General features: G+C 40.3%; 1 protein-coding gene across 1 annotated transcript in view; it reads left to right on the top strand.

Annotated features, from left to right (window-relative positions):
* Positions 1-13,560, top strand: part of LOC104530202 (amphiphysin) — a 65,823-nt gene that overhangs the window by 27,714 nt on the left and 24,549 nt on the right. The window contains exons 9-13 of the mRNA XM_029086696.1: positions 2,462-2,600; positions 4,110-4,238; positions 7,997-8,104; positions 11,876-11,899; positions 13,544-13,558. Coding sequence (XP_028942529.1) covers positions 2,462-2,600; positions 4,110-4,238; positions 7,997-8,104; positions 11,876-11,899; positions 13,544-13,558 — 415 coding nt within the window. The remainder of the gene's footprint in view (positions 1-2,461; positions 2,601-4,109; positions 4,239-7,996; positions 8,105-11,875; positions 11,900-13,543; positions 13,559-13,560) is intronic.

Genomic DNA, 13,560 nt, shown 5'->3' with positions numbered 1-13,560 from the left:
GAGTAAAGGTGCCAAACTTCCTTCATCACCCACTTATTTTTCCTTTGAAAAAAAGAATAAAAGCCAGATTTGCAGCTGTTGCAATTTAGCCTAGTTCACTGTAGACGTTACACCAGTTTGCACCAGCTAAGTATCTATAGCTCATTTATTCTTAGATGCTTAGTTCACAGCAATGTTTTTAACTCTCATAATTTTTTTTTTCAAAGTCTTTAAATATTTCACTGTGTTTTTAGCTCCTAAAGGCATATGATTAGGTGAGAATCCCAGACTTTGAAAGTCAGCTTTTCTCTCTTCTGCTTGTGGGGAAAAGTCAAGAAATGTGATCTGAGAATGCATCATAAAAGCTGAAGTAAAAAGAATGTCACAAAATACCATATTTTAAATTACTTTCCAGAGAAATCTTGTCTTAAAATAAAAACAAAAGCAAAAAAAGTCTTAAATCAGATGTTGCTTTTTTAGGGTCAGTGGATGCCATTGCAGTACTTCTGATTTTTTGCTTGCACCAAATGTAGCCTTTCTGCCATAATTTGATCTCTCAGTACTGTAATAGTGATAAGCAGAAGAGGTTGAAATAATAGAACACAGATTTATCAAAACACAATGATTTTTAGAGTGAATACATAAATCCTGAATTTCCAGCAAATCCCAACTCATCAGAAGCCATCAGAACAATGTTACAACTGCTGCTAATTTGCCCTCAAACTGGACCCAGATTAGCAACAGTTAAGGATGACCAAGCAACATAACATCTGCCTCAAACATATGGCTGGTATTTCTACATTTGTTTTGATCTTAGTTTGGAAGAATAAAGAATTAAATATTGAACCTTCTGACCTAATGCAAAATTCAAAATGACTTTCATAATAAAGTGTCCAAAATTTTTGGTTTGGATTAGTTCCATGCTCATATATACTTACACACTGCCTCCAGAGTTGTTAGCTTATGCATCACTACTTCCAGCCCCTTTAGGGTTGACTCATGAGCTGGACTGTGTTTCCACAAAGGATTTGTAAAATACTTTTATGGGATGAAAAAGAATGTAGTATTGGAAACCTTTAAGCAGGTTTTGTAATAAACATATATTTTGTCCCCATATATCTCCTAGACCATGTCCAGCATGCACATGCTCGTTCCCACTGAATTATTCATTCCATCAATGACAGAAAAATAATGATTGCTGCGAATGAGTAGACATAGGTTAATGCAGTGTGATCTTAACTTATTTTAAAAATGCTTTTAAAAATTACTTTTTCTTTTAGTTACCATGTTCCTCTCTTTTGCTGTACTGTTCCCAGAGCCTTCTGTGAAAATCTGGATAGATTTTGACTTCCATTGTTAGTTGTGATGCTCTAAAAGACTACTTAGGAGAGGGTCTTTGTAAGATAAAGCAGCTTTCCTTTTCAGATGCATAAGAAGTCGATACTAGACAAGTACAGTATCTAATCTTTCCTTTAAAGAACTGTATAAAAAGAAACATCTTAAAAACTTGTATGCCACTGAATACTCTATCCTGAAGGCAAATATTGTACCTGGCAAAGAAATTTTGTAATAACTGCTTATTTTTTCTTTTTTTTTAATATTTCCACAGAAAGAGGTGGTGAGTGTGAGCTAAGTCTGTCTTTTCCAAAGAACGAATTTTTCTTGTGTTAGCATTAGGAACACATTTATGATGCGGTCTCCTCAGTTGAGTAGCGCTTCTGTTCTCCTTGAAGATTCGTAGGACTCGCTTTTCTCTTACCGAGTAGCGTGGTCGTTGAGTGCTGTAGTTCATAGCCTCCCCAAGTTGTAAGCTTTCAGCATTTCTAGGTAGCTGAATATGTCTCAGTGTTTGCACTAGGTCCTTTCATGGAAAGGTCTCAGGACTTCATCAGATCTTTTCTTCATATCAGCAGAGCTCTGCTGAAGTCACTTGACTACTGCTTGTTTGTAGCTGTAGTGAGTTGTCCCTCTAAATAGTGATACCTTCATAATAAACTTGGTTGTGTTTTATTTCGCTGAAAACTTTCTGAAGTTGCTGAGCTTTTAAAATTATTTGCATTATTAGTTGTTATGCCTTCCCTGGGGTTTTTTTATCTTTAGAGCCTCTGTGTGAAATGAAGACCATAATTCCATCTCATGTTTTATGAGAGTTACAAATTTATACGTGAAACATTATTTGAAATGCAGAATCTGAAAATACACAAGTACTCTGTTTCTCTCAAGTTACAATGATCAGGTGAAGAGATGTTCCAAAAATCAGGATCACTCAAAATTAAAAGTTCCTTTGACACTATAGATCACTGAATTTTAATTGAATTTAATTACAGTTTTAGTTTTAGTCATTATATAATGGCTCAGTTCATCTCCAGTGTGTGCTGCCTTTTGTGGTCACTGGCATTAGGGCAGTTAAATTATTGCATCAAATTATCAAGGCAGTAAGTCAGCACCGTACATCCTCACCCATGCTTTTGTTTCCATTTAGTGATTCAGGTCCACTCCGCATTGCAAAAACGCCGTCCCCACCCGAGGAGGTCTCTCCCCTGCCCAGCCCCTCTGCTAGTCCCAATCACATGCTGGCACCAGCATCTCCAGCACCAGCCCGGCCTAAGTCACCCACACAGGTAAGCAGAAACCCAACAGGAGAAACTGACCTGTTGTGCAGTAAAAAAGAGAGCTGAGATGATGTACATGGTGGATTTTTCATCTAGGCAGTGACTGAGAAATGAGAGAGAGGCCACTGGCTCCATTGCAGTCTGTTCTGTTCATTGGTTGTTCATCCCTGGGTGGAAAGTGGTTTTAATATAAGGGGAAATGAAGAGAATTTAAGGTGCCCATTAAACTGCGAGGGACTTGTGGTGACTAAGCAAAACACTTCTTAAAAAGTTACATAGTCTTTCTAAAGAGCCATATTCCAGTGGTGATAGTTTTCAAAGCCTATTTCTAAAACCTCCTTTGGAATTTCAGTACATTATATATTTCTGCTCTTCATTCATCTTCAAATTTGTGCTTATCCTGGGAAAAAAAAAAAAAAGCCAGTGAATATCCCTGGTCTGGCCAACTTGGGTTTCCCTCTAAAACAGTAAATAATAGACCTGTCTTAATAGTGCTGTGATAATTAGTGATAATTAAAGGCTTTTTGGTTGTTATTAACACTGGATTGAGAAGTTTGACACTGTTGGAGTCACTGGAGTAATTTCTATTCTGACCAGTATTGGTGAAATGAGAATCAGTTTCATCTGTAGCATGAGGGTTGTATGTGATACTTAGTGACCATATCAAACTTGTGTTGATGTTACTGGTGTGTTCAGAATTGGGATAGCTTCTGTGCTGATTGCTGTTTCTATGGAGAGGAGGACATCAGAAGTTGTTTAGTTTTGTATTTAATTACATGTGAACACACTTGTTTTCTTTGGTCTCCCAAAATGTGACAGCTGACTGCCTGAATATTCATCTGGTACAACTGTTTAGTCTTAACTGGTGCCAGTGGTGTTCTGTCACTATACCACCTGAGGACTTTTTGTGGATTTTTTTTTTTCTTGGTATTTTGACAGATTTTAACATTTTCTGATAATATATGGTATTATTTCAAGCAATTAGTTTGTCATAGTTTCGTGAATCTCTGGAGAGCTGGGGGAATTAGTAACCTAAGCACCTCTGAGGTGCTGTGGTTCCCAGAGGTGATATGCTCTTAGCATTAAGTAAGCTTTAAAGGTAGCAGCAGGTGGGCAGGGACAAAATTCCAAAGCTAAACAGGAATGAACTTAAGAAGCAAAAAACCTGCAGAGGCTTCGTTCTGTGCAGTATCACCCTTCCAAATACAGGTTGCATAGGAGAGAAAGTGTCTTGCATTATGTGCCCATCACAGCACAAGAAAATCAGCCAAGAAATGCTTTCATGTGAAATCTTAAACCTCGAGTTGGAATTTGAAACATAGAGTTGTTTTGCTTTTCCCACAATGTTTATTTCAAGGTATCTGGTGATGAACAAATGTTCAGTTCCTTTCAACCCATGGCTTATTCCCACATTTAAGGTGAAGCAGTAGAGATAAAAACCTAACACAAGTTGTTTAGGCCTAGATTAAAGCTCTTTTATCCCTGAACTAGTTTGTGACATTTTTGCTGTCTGCCTAGCTGAGGAAAGGGCCACCAGTCCCACCGCTGCCTAAGCTCACACCCACAAAGGAGTTGCAACAGGAGAACATCATTAACTTCTTTGATGACAACTTTGTCCCAGAAATCAATGTGACAACCCCATCACAGGTAAGCTTCAGAGGATGGTGGATGGGTCCAGCCTTGCAATCACCCTAAGTTCTCCCAGATAGTGGCCTTGGGGCAGGAAGAAGGAGGGTGCAGGTTGAAGGCAAAGAAAATAATTAATTACCCTTTTATCTTATCTTCAAAAGGTCACACAGTGTTTTATCTTTGAATAGGCCACACGTAATCACTCAAAATGATTAACATCGCTAACATATTGAAAAAAGAGAGATTTCCCAAGAGGCTTGGCTAAAAATACTGTGAAACACAGCCATGTTTGAGATTTCACCGAATCCAGGTTGCATTACAAGCTGACAGGTCATCTAAGATGCTTCCTTCCTAATTCTAAGCATCTCAACTGGCACTTTACAGTGATCCTTCATTATTTTTGTTTTTTCTATCAAAATTCTAAAAAGTATTTCTTTTTTCTTTTGAGTGATTTAAAAAAAAAATAAATTGAGCTTGACTGCTTTAATCAACTTTTTGCAGGTATAAAAGGCTGCTCCAGCTAGATTATTCATTCACTTTGTTTTGATTCATGGAAACGTGAGTTACACAGCAAAGAAGTAATAAAAATTACTTTTTATCTCATTATTGTGAAATTATTAAATTTTTAAACATTGCATATAACAAACAGAAAAGCCAGAGTTGTGTAAAATAAGTCTGTATAATTTGTATTCAGTTATTCAGCTTTTATGCAGTTATGGTAACTGCTGGTTCTTCAATAACAGACCCTTTCTATTATGGTAATTACAGCTCTGAAATCTGAGCCTGTGTCTGGTAGACTGGGGAGAAGGATGCAGATCTGAAGCTTACAGAGAATGTTTATGAATTTTTGGTTTTCATGTAAATTATTGTTTTTTGTGCTAATTCATTTGACAACACAGGAGAATGTAGGCAAAGCAATGACAAAATTATTGTAGAGAATTTGAACATGTGATGTGTTTGTTTTCTTGTGGAGGGGAGAAATAAAGCATTGCTGTCCATAGGGATCTATTTGGAAGAGAAAAGATTTATTTATAGTTAAGTCCCCATGCAATTAAAGAATTAATGGGAGCTCCCAGTATGCAGCTGCTGCTGGGGCCTCCTATGGAAGGGAGATTGCAGGTCTGTTGCATCATTGTACCCTGACTTCATGGGAGTTCCCACTCTGACAGCGTGAGCCTTGACATCAGTGGTAAGAGTGGATGGATCCTGTGCTAGAAGTGGTCCCCTGCTTTAAATGCTGTATTCACCTCACCTTCCCCTGTCACACCAGCCAGGGAAGCAGAAATGGAACTCATTTGTTTTTCCATTAGGAGCTGGCACTGGAACTGGGCTTTAAATGAGTGTAAGTCACATTTCCAGAATCTTTTAAGGCCTTTCTATGAGAGATTGGTATAAAAATGGAATGTCACAATAAAAGTGGGACATGCTCCTGAGAACTGAAACCTTTCCCTTGTCTCTCAAGGAAAAATTGATCTCCCTTCATTGAGTGGTTTATGTCCCTCTCTCCTCTGCAGTCAATGACCTGGGAATGATCTAAGCTATTGCCTGGTGTGGTGGGTTGACCCTGGCTGGACACCAGGTGCCCACCAAAGCCTCTCTATCACTCCTCTCCTCAACTGGACAGGAGAGAGAAAATATAGTGAAAGGCTCATGGGTCGAGTTAAGGACAGAGAGACATCACTCACCAACTCCCATCCCAGACAAAACAGACTTGACTTAGGGAAATTAATTTAAGTTGTTGCCAATCAAATCAGAGGAGGAAAATGAGAAATAAAACCCAAATCTTAAAACACCTTCACCCCACCCCTCCCTTCATCCTGGGCTTAACTTTACTTCTGATTTTCTACCTCCTCTCCACAGTGATGCAGGAGGACGGGGAATAGGGGTTGCAGTCAGTTCATCACACGTTATTTCTGCCGCTCCTTCTTCCTCACAGAAGGACTCCTCACATTCTTCCCCTGCTCTGGCATGAGGTCCCTCTCATAGGAGACAGTCCTGGCCACCTTCTCATGAATCATCTCCACTTCTCCCTCCACAAAACCCTCCCCTATCGCTAAAGCATCCTTACTATGTCTGAGATCTCTGAGTACGTACAGGCATACCCAAATAATGTGTTTTATAGGTTTTATATCCTTCTGCAAGAGAACCAGTTATTGAAAATATATTGTGTGAAATCCACAGGAAACAAGGATTTATTCTTCTTGGTGCTTACAGCATCTGCTGTACTCCCAGAGCCTTTGTTGGGCAGTATGGAGGAAGCTATCCAGGCTGCAGAGCCCTGTAATGGTGCAGGGCTTCCCAAAGGACCACCACTAGTGTCCCTGGCACTTGTCCTCACACAGAGGCACAGAACCAACAGGCGGATGGATAGAGCTGTGCTGCTTTAGTGCCACATTTCAGTGAGGATTGCAAACAGGCCAAACACTTTTCTCCTCTGGATCACAAATAACCTGTAATTGTTGCTGTTCATCTTTCTTAACCAAGCCGTACTAATGCATCCGGTGCTGTGCAAGATGCTGAAAGACAGTTCTGCTTGATGCTGTTGAGTATTTTTGGCCCTGATTCAACAGAGCAGCTCACACTGCCAGTTTATTAATTATCAAGAATGGATTTAATTACTGCTAAGTAAAAGAAAGAGGTGAGAAGATGTGATATCTAGGCAACCAGATGAAAAGATCATTTAGAAATGAGTGTTCCTTGATTTATTTCTTGTTTTCTTCACATCACATTGCTCCCTAGTGTCCAGTTACTAGCTTGAACATTGTAGGCCTTTATAATATTCCCCTTCCAGGTACTTAACATGTCTGAGTGCATCCAACAGCTCTGGAGTGAACAACTCCTATCTGCTGGGGCTATTTTAAGGCTTGTACAGACTGTGCTCAGAGAGGGGGTGGCAGCTCTGGCGGTCATCAGAAGTTTCTGTGCCTTCTCCATCCCTTGTGCATATATGTGTACATATATATAGGTATTAGATATGAGGAAAAACTTCTTCACCAAAAGGGTGGTCAAGCATTGGAACATGGTGCCCAGGGAGGTGGTGGAGTCACCTTCCCTGGTGGTATTTAAAAGATGGGTAGATGAGATGCCTAGGGACATGGTTTAGAGGTGGAACTGGTTTATGGTTGGACTCGATGATCTGAAAGGTCTTTTCCAGCCACTACAGTTCTGTGATTCTGTGTCCTCTGAGGGGTACAGCCTTGCTTGTGACACAGCCGCCTCTTTTAAATGTGGCATTTCTTCATGCCACGGTGGAATTAACACAGGATGATCGGCGTGCCTTCCTGTCACAACTTTGTCCCTTATTGAAGGATTTCCTGAGGTTCCTGTTTCTCCTAAATCTCCATCTAATTATATCTTTATTACCTTATACTAATGTTTGTGTTTGGGGAGAGATTAACTTATTAAAACGTATGGACTTTGGGTGCCATTTCTGTAGTTTTTAATTTTGAGGTCTGACTCAAAGCACTTTAAAAGGATCTTCACAATGAAACGGTGAAAACTCAGCACTTTTTCAAAAGGGCTGTGATTTTTTTTTAGCCTGAAAAGGCAAAGCTGCACTACAGAGAAAACAAATGCATTGTAAGAGTGAAGCTTATAAAACTAAAAGTCATACTAAAGCTAAGGAAAGTCTTCAGAGCTTCCTCCCCTCCTGACTTGCACTGCAGATGGAAAGTCTGTGATAGACCTTTTTTTTTTCCCTTGGCCTTTAATATTTTGCTGCCCAGGGCAGCTTTTGAAAGGTGAGTTTTTCAAGAGTTATGTTTCTCTTCTAACAGAATGAAGTTCCTGAAGCTAAGAAAGAGGAATCTTTGCTAGATCTGGACTTCGACCCTTTCAAACCAGAAGTTGTATCGACAGGAGTTACTCATTCACCCATGTCTCAGGTATCTCTTTGACTTGATGTAGGCAAAGCATCTGAATGCAAAGTGCTGTGTCTGGTAGCAAAGATTTGCCGTGTGTACTAATGAGCAGCGTGTCTGTAGTGTCTGAAAAACTTGATCTTCCCTAGCAGCTCTTGCCAGCTGTTTGTCTTTCCCCTTCAGTAATCCTGTACTTGGTGATCTACTGGAAGGAGAGGAAATTGCTCTTGTAAGACCCCACCCAGAGTAGTGGGTCCAGTTCTGGGGCATCCAACATAAGAAGGACATGGACCTACTGGAGCAAATCCAGAGGAGGCCACCAGGATGATTAGAGGGCTGGAGCACCTCTCCTGTGAGGGCAGGCTTAAAGAGTTGGGGCTGTTCAGCCTGGAGAAGAGAAGGCTTTGGGTTGACCTTCTAGTGGCCTGCCAGTACCTGAAGGGGCTACAAGAAAGCTGGGGAGGGATTTTGGACAAGGGCAGGGAGTGACAGAACAAGGGGAAATGGCTTTAAACTGGAAGAGGGGAGATGGAGATGAGATATTAGGAAGAAATTGTTTGGTGTGAGGGTGGTGAGACATTGGCCCAGGTTGCCCAGAGAAGCTGTGACTGCTCCTCCCTGGAAGTGTTGAAGGCCAGGTTGGATGAGGCTTTGAGCAACGTGATCTAGTGGAAGGTGTCCCTGCTGATGGCAGGGGGGTTGGAACTGGATGAGCTTTAAGGTCCCTTCCAACCCAAATCAGTCTGTGATTCTGTGATTGTCAAGTGGTAAAATTAGAAGTTTGCCAATGCAAATGGTTGCTGGTACCTTGGCCTTGACTTCAGCATGTCATTGTTTTCCATCTTTAGAATAACACTTAGTGCCAACATAAAAATTCTCCAGCACCTGTTTTTCTGACATTTTTTCTGATTTGGCTTTGACTCTTCATGTCTGGAAAGACGCCTCAAGGGACCTAGGTCTCATGGAGTCAACATGTGATTGCTTTGCTGTGATGGAGTTTCTGTACCAAGCAGAGGATATGATCTGAGTGGTTTTACTTTTAGAAATCTATTTTAGACCTAACCTCAAGGAAAATGAGAGGATGGAGTAGAATGTTTCCTTGCAGGATATTGTGTTAAAGAAATTCTGCATTCTGTGGTAATATTTGCCATGGTGGTTTCTTGCAGCAATATTAAAAAATGAAGTAAAAGCAAAAAAAAAAAAAAAAGAGACTGATATATCAAGTTGCTGATTTTCATTGGCTCACTCTAGGGAACCTGCTATATTAAGATCCAGAACCTCACTACCCATAGAGCTGAAAGTACAGTAAGGAAGTTCTCCTGGCCAGCAGAGCTGGAGCTCTGTGTTGTACACAGAGAAGGAAATAATATTAACACACTGTTAATGAAACTGATTATTCCTGTGTCTGTCACTAACGTGGCTTGTACTGTGAGACATGAGAGGACTAATCAGCTGTTCAGGAACACAGCACTGGGAAAGGACTGAGAAGACAAGAAGCTTTAAGGCTGAGATAGTCCTGGCTCTCTGCTGGTCTCTCTTATTTGGTGTGCTGTCCTAATTATATAATGAGATCTGCAGCATGGGTTTATGTACTGTCAGAAAAACAGTATATTGTCAACTGTCCAAACCTGAGCTGAGATTTCTCATCGTGTTTTGCTAGGAAGTGTTAAATTATAGCAGAGGCTTTGTGCATCTTGTTATTTTTCATGCTCCCTCTAAACAGGGAAGGGGAAGGGGAAGGAAATTCCTTGGCCTTCAGTAGTGACAGAAAACTCTAGCTGTGACTTCGCTAACTCTTCCCTTTCAGCTTGTTGTGTAATAACACTGATTAGGGCAGCGGGATCATTAAACCAAAGATATTTAACTTCTGTGACAGAGCACGTTTGTGCTTTAGTGAAAAGAGTTGTTTTAGATACAACTGTACCATGAAATACAGAATATATATTCAGTGTAGAGAAGTAGATTGTGTTTTTCCATCTAGATGCATAGGAAGCATTCACTGAGCACCTTCAGCCTCTCCTTTCACTTTTCCTCCCAATACACACATATGAGAAAAGATGGTCCATGTCCACAAGAACATATGGATGAGTCAGAGCACCATGTTTTTAGAAGGAGGGAAGATAAGATAACCCTGCAGTCTGGGTCTCAGTGTCACTGGATGCAGCAGGGTCATTTCTATGGCAGCGTAGATAGAATGAAACCTGTGGTCACAGTATTTAGAGAGCCCTGTGCTACCTCACGAGGACATTAAAACAGCCTTATGTGGTATTTCTATATGTGATTAGTTTTTGCCTCAGTCATGGATATTTTCTCCTCAACAAACTGCTGAAGTAGTGACATGAAGACAGGAGCAGTCATCTGTGCCATGATGCCTCAGGAGGCCTGGCATGACTTCCCTATTGATCATTCAGTTAATAACCTCCCTCCACTGCTCTGCCAGGGTGAGCGGATCACAGTAAGTGAGCCCCTGTTTTTCACTTGCTTTTCTGTTTCTGTTTCTGCTTCAGAAGTGGCTGTTCTAGATGTGCCTGACCCTCACCTCTGTTTGCTAGCTGAGTTCTGTCTCACCTTTCCCTCAGTATGTTCCTTCTCCCTCATGCTCAAAGCCTCATGAGCAACAAAAAGAAAATGAAAAAGTGAAAAATGAGCAATCTTTCTTTCCGTGGAAGTCAGTAGGATGTCTGGGGTTTGTACCAGTTAGCACTGTAAGAACAGACCTTAGAGCTTGAACAGTCAGCTAATGACGTTATGTGGGAGTAAGCAGGGATGTAATTGTGAATCCCATCCCCAGGAGCATGTACCTGGACTTAAACAAAATTAAACTGATTGAGAAATGGCTGTTGATGTTAATTTGCTGTAAATCTGAGTAGTGAGTTATTACTATGTCGTTTGCTTGTGAAAGCAGAAGTAGTTCAGAGAGCCATTCTGTCCTTATAAAATAAGAAGCGGGCAAGAAAAGAAGCTAAACGCAGCAGTCCTTTCTCCGAGGCAAATGTTTGGTGTCACGTTTAACATTTGCAAATATTTCAGGAACAGTTTTACATTTTACTTTACCAATGTCTTTAGTTTTTGGTGTTCATGGAATTTAACTTATGCGTGAATGTAGTAGATATGTTTTGAAGCATGTTGGGCAGCTTTTGGGACCAACCAGCACAGTTCTTTCTCATGTGATAGGCTGTTAATATTTGACATGAAGTCTGCTGCTTTTCTTTCACCTCCATTCAGCTCTTCTGCTGAGAGGTCACTAACATTTCTTACTTAAAAGACTGGACAAGAAGATGAAAATATTGGTCAACTTCCTTGTTCACTTTCCCCAAAAGCACACCATTTTCCTTCCTGGTGTCGGAGTTATGAGAAAACCCGCTTGTTCTCAGTGGATAACTGGGTCATTTTTGAACTGGCTAAAAAATCTGACCTATGTGAACTCTTTAAAACTTACACCTTGCAGAGACTCCTGTACCTGTTGAGAGTCAGTCAGTCACCAGTTCAGAATCTGGCTGTTACTCAAGTATACAGCGATATGAGTTTGCTGGAAATCAACAACTGCTTGGAAGTGGAAATACCACAATTCATCACTTACTGCCCATCCTGTTTAACCAAAAAGCCTGTTATGCAGCTGTGTACCCATACACACGGTTACACACATGTGCTAATATAGAAAATGTATATTTACTCTAAATATGAGTATAAATAAGTTATCTCTTGTTAGTTAACTCACCAGTTATGTTGCATGTTGTACATAGAACATACAAACAGCATTTTTCTAAAGCCTCCTTTTTCCACTCCTTTTTTCAGACATTGCCATGGGATCTATGGACGGTAAGCCTGACATTTATCCTTGTGAACTGGGATATTTCTCTGCCTCTGATTTTGTTACACCTTAAACTCAGATTTATAATGTTTTTATCAAAAGCCAAGATAAAGAATTTACAGATCATTACACTTCCAAGTATCTGAAGCCACTGGGGATCTTTTAAAACACACAGCGACAAAAAAATAATGTCTTGTTACTTGCTTGGGCTATAAAACCAAAATGATGGCAGAAATGTAGGCTAATAAGCTTCACAGTCATTATGTGCGTTGGTTTTATGCTCATGCCTGAATTACAGCTGTTAGAGGATAGGAATGGGTGCTAATCACCTGTGTTAATTATCTGAAGGTGTAGTTCCTCAGGACTTTAACCCAACCGACAATCGTTTTCTTAAAATTCAGGAGTGAAGAGAGAATTTAACTTGTCTTTGTGAGCGTACAGTGAACTGGAGTTATTCACAAAAGAAGCTGCTTCTTTAGGAAATTTCATTAATCCTTCCTCCTGGTGCCAAATCAGATACAATGACTTGCAGGTAGAAAACAGCTCATTTTTTGTGAGCTTTCTTTTGACTTGATGTCATGGAGATAGCTGAGTTGACTTGATGTGGAGCCTGGTGCGCTCATTTTTTTGACCTTTTGCAGCTTCAGCCGGCACAGAAATCTGTGGATGGTTCTCGTGCATTCAGATGTGCAGCACTATTTTGTGAGGAGATGGTATATGTGATGTATATTAAATGCTCCTCTCTTTCTGTTGGAAAAGGTTAAATAAAGCCTGAAAAAACAGTCACGTCTGTAGGCTAGACAAAATTTCAAGGCTGCCAATATCTAGACCAGCTAAAATAACCCCTAAATGTTTTGAATTTATTGCTCTAAACTTATACTAGGTAGCTTTATCAATGTCTTCCTTTCAAACAGCTTTATTTATGGCTTGTTAATATTATATATGTGTTCTGTATTATAATTATTTTACCTCTTTGCTCTAGTTTATGAAAAAAAAAGTAGCAAACTTCACAGCTAAATGTTTGGAATGAGGGCTACTCAACCTTTCACTGAGTTTCTCTTCCTAAGAATTTGAGTGCAGAGTAGTTGTTGGTCTTCCTTGCAGCATTTTGTCTGTTCAAACAGTGTAGACATCTGGCTTTGTGACTTGATACCTTACTGTGTGTGGATGTAAATGCCTCTTCATGGCACAGGGTGATGGAGAATCAGAGCTGGCACGCTCAGGGCACTCTGCAGCAATGCCTTAGTTTAAATACAAACCCTGATGCCGCTTGAGTTGCTTTCTTCCTGATTCCCTGTCTCTCAGAGTGACACCCCCCCCAGCCCCCCCAAACCTTTTCAATTGAAATGCAATAGGATACATGTGAGAAAATGTCAGTGGCTGTCAGGGAAGAGCAAGGTGTGATGAATATTCAACGTCCATGTAGAACTACTTTTATAATGTCATCCAGAGGCTAGAAGAGTGGTTTATGTTCAGGAGCCTGGGATTAATCTTCTGTCGAGTGGCAGGAGAGGACCAGCTGCTCCTCCCCCTGGCCAATTTAGTAACTGCTGCTGGTTTGAGAATTGCTAATTAATGAACTGCTGCTGTAACCAAGTATGTCATGTTCTTATTTTCTCTGTTTTCTATGTATGATTTTTTTTTCTATACAGACAAGCAGCGAGTTGGT

Source organism: Antrostomus carolinensis, unplaced genomic scaffold, assembly GCF_000700745.2.
Source record: "Antrostomus carolinensis isolate BGI_N321 unplaced genomic scaffold, ASM70074v2 scaffold21540, whole genome shotgun sequence".
Lineage (NCBI taxonomy): Eukaryota > Metazoa > Chordata > Aves > Caprimulgiformes > Caprimulgidae > Antrostomus > Antrostomus carolinensis.
This window is presented reverse-complemented; position numbering and strand designations above follow the sequence as displayed.